The sequence below is a fragment of the Priapulus caudatus genome, unplaced genomic scaffold (genome assembly GCF_000485595.1).
Source record: "Priapulus caudatus unplaced genomic scaffold, Priapulus_caudatus-5.0.1 Scaffold241, whole genome shotgun sequence".
Lineage (NCBI taxonomy): Eukaryota > Metazoa > Priapulida > Priapulimorpha > Priapulimorphida > Priapulidae > Priapulus > Priapulus caudatus.
In genome coordinates, this window is record NW_014577302.1 from 163,030 (window position 1) to 166,245 (window position 3,216).

The window sequence follows — 3,216 nt, forward strand, 5'->3', positions numbered from 1 at the left end:
TACATACATACATACATACATACAACATTCGCCAAATTATAGTAAGATAAGATAGCCGAGTCGGTGTACAGTTAGTGTTGGGTTCGGGACAGGTTAACTGTTTGTACTTGTGTATTGTCTGCAGTGCATGCGTGGTACGGTAAAAATACACGCGTCGGGTGTCCTGGTCAAATGGGAATTCTTGACGACCGATTCCCGCGCTGGCAAACTTTTATTGTGGTGGAATTTAATCGGGGCGGAGGTAATTTAAACGGGGCGCAACGATTGAAACAAGAAGGAGTTTTCCCAAACGGGGCGCGCGCGCCCCGTTTGCGCAACGTAGGGAGAACCCTGCTACTTATGTATAGAGTATTTAACTCTGTCTGTCTGTCCGCCCGCTCATCCGCCCGCCCCCGCCTGCCCGCCTGTCTTTATTTCTGTTTGTCTGTCCGTCCATCAACTCGTCTGTCCGTTCGTCTGTCGTGCTTTCACACTCTCCCTCTCTGTCCATCTCTTATATGGACTTACATATATCCATATTGTTGCAGTTAGTTAACGACGGCTACTCACAGCGGTGGCGATGACGCTGAGCCAGCACTGGCACTCGAGGTAGAGCTGCGCGAGTGCACCACCGCATGCTGGCTCTTGTCCGAGCGCACGCTTGTCAGCATCACTCCGTCGCCACCAGAGGACGCCACTGCCCTCTTCTCCTTCTTCGACAGCACATTGCCGTCTGGATTGTAGTCCTGGAGAAGCGAGGAAAAAAATCTTAGTGCGTTTGTCAAGAAGAGAAGCGTAGATTCAACGAGAAGGGCACCTGTGTGTGCTGCGCTGTTAGCCTTTCAACTAGTCATAGAAGCTCTAGCGCACCCTGATGGAATAATTAGCTATAAGATTTATATGTACAATACAATATAACAATCGGCAATAGTTATTATACTGAGAGCGGAAAACGAGCATGATTGCATCAGATCACCACGACCTACAAGTCCATTGATTTCACGAAATGGAGTGATGGCAAAAACTGTCAATGAACAGTGAGTGAGATACAAACGATGAGAGAAAATGTATGAGAGACTCATGCAAAAGTGATTCCAGATAACAAAATGAAGAGCAGAATGAGAAACGGAAAATATCCAAAGACAGTGAAGGACAGTGAATCCAAGACGTGAAATGAAATCGTGAAGATGTCAGGGACACTACCATCCACGACAAATAAAACAACGGGTTTTAAAACCCTGTCAGGGTTGCCCCGGCAAAACACAGCGGCGACCAAACACACGTAAGACCCAAGAGATGTGCACACATGAAGATGTTAGTAGTCGTGAAAAGGCGTCGTCGCCGAATCCACGCAGCGGCCCACTGCTACGAACTCAGTGAGCTCATGTTAGTAAACGAATGCGTGAACGCTGCCGGCAAGGTTGCTGCAGACGACAGAGAGAGAAGGGCGCGCTATTCCATCCAACCTAGAAGTGATGAGTGCATGTTAGCTTGTCGAGCAGACATCCATCCACCAGACACTCCGTAGTGTGCGGAGCATTCTGCTCGGGAGGCGTGCGTGCCCCACCCCTCCCGGCAGGCATGCACAAGGAGAGCGAATTCCCCCCCTCTCCCACCGAGATTTGCTCGCGACTACTACTTTGAATTCATCCTCGTAGCGCCTCATGTTAATGTTGGTGAGTTTGATGGTGTTTGCGGTTGCCACGGCGCCCTTGCGCATCACCGTCATCTGCTCGGCCGTCCCGCTGACGATGCTGTGCAGGTCCTCGCTGTACTCCTGTCAGGCAGACGACACAATGTACAGACGCACAGCTTCCAAGTTCTCTCTCCCGTACAGAAAACTTTCTAAAAACTCTTCTACGATAGGAATCGTCCAAGGCACAAGTTCTAGCACATGCGGCGCGACCACGAAGTGTTTATATTCTACGACGATATATATAATATATATATATATATGAAAACACACACATGCACACACACACACACACGCACGCACGCACGCACGCGCGCACACACACACACACACGCACACACACACGCACGCACGCACGCACACACACACACGCAGCCATGCACGCACGCACACACACGCACACGCAGCCACGCACGCACGCACACACACGCAGCTATGCACGCACGCACACACACGCAGCCATGCACGCACACACACACACGCACGCAGCCATGGGCGGGCCACCGTCAATGCTACTGCACAACTATGGCTTGACACGTGCTCCTCGTACAGCTCTACACATCTAACTAAATCTCAACACTGCACCGCTGAAATACGACGAAGGAGCGGTCTAGCAGACTATCTTTGACCCAACTTGCCTGAAGATGAGAGCTAGTGAAAAATAACAAAATAACTCGAAAAGGTCAAAAGTCGCCATGCCGCAAAGCTCAATCGTCATGCAACAAAGATCGGCAATCATGCAACAAAGACGGCGGGTGGGTCGGCAAAGGTAACGATTGGAGAGCAATCGACTGATTTACGGTTGCTGATCACGACTGCTCTACTGTCTCTCTACTTCACTACTTTACTGAGCATGCCTGCGGTGAGTGGGTTCGACTGCGGAATTCAGCCGGACGATCCCGTGCAGTGACGACGACCGTACGAATCCGCGTGCGGTTTCCCGCATGACGTCGCACGTGCGTTCGCTTCCCGCGTAGCATTCAGTTGCGTGTGGAATGCACGGGATGTGAGCACCAGTCGTGTACTGCCATCGTGACGCAGGAGTTAGTTCCGCTGATGCGAATCAAACTCAGGGAAACGTGGGGGACGAGTGAGTGAGAGAGCGAGTGAGTGACAGAGTTGCCGTACTTCTCGCTGGCCCATCGTTCCCGGCTCTCCTCGCTGTCGACAAAGTCGTCGCCGAACGGATTTTCCGGCACTGCCGTCTTCTCCCTGTAACGTTATACGCAGAGGCCGGTGAAGGGAGGGGAGTAGAGGATCGGCTGCTGCTTCGCAAGAAAATTAGATGAGAGGAAAAAGGTGGCATCGTTCCCACAGGTAGGTCAGGTCGTGGGTGAGAAGCTCTACACGTTTCACGGTGGCAATAACTTCTCCTTTTAATTCACACCGAGAACTTGAAATTAATGTCACCTACTATTTGTTCTGGTAAATATTGATTTATCTATACGTCTATCCATCTACACACATAGCCAACTACCTACTCAGGGTTCTCCCCAGGATAAAATTCAAACAGGGGGGAGGGGAGGGGGAGGGGGAAACTAGGG

General features: G+C 51.0%; 1 protein-coding gene across 5 annotated transcripts in view; it reads right to left on the reverse strand.

The window, feature by feature from the left end:
- Window positions 1-3,216, reverse strand: part of LOC106807905 (protein kinase C and casein kinase substrate in neurons protein 1-like) — a 57,773-nt gene that overhangs the window by 6,433 nt on the left and 48,124 nt on the right. For 4 of the 5 annotated variants that reach the window (XM_014810414.1, XM_014810413.1, XM_014810415.1 and 1 more), the window contains exons 8-9: window positions 1,619-1,756; window positions 550-725 (exon numbers count right to left, since the gene is read on the reverse strand). In XM_014810414.1, the coding sequence (XP_014665900.1) occupies window positions 550-725; window positions 1,619-1,756 (314 nt within the window). The remainder of the gene's footprint in view (window positions 1-549; window positions 726-1,618; window positions 1,757-3,216) is intronic. The other variant, XM_014810416.1, reaches the window with a different exon arrangement.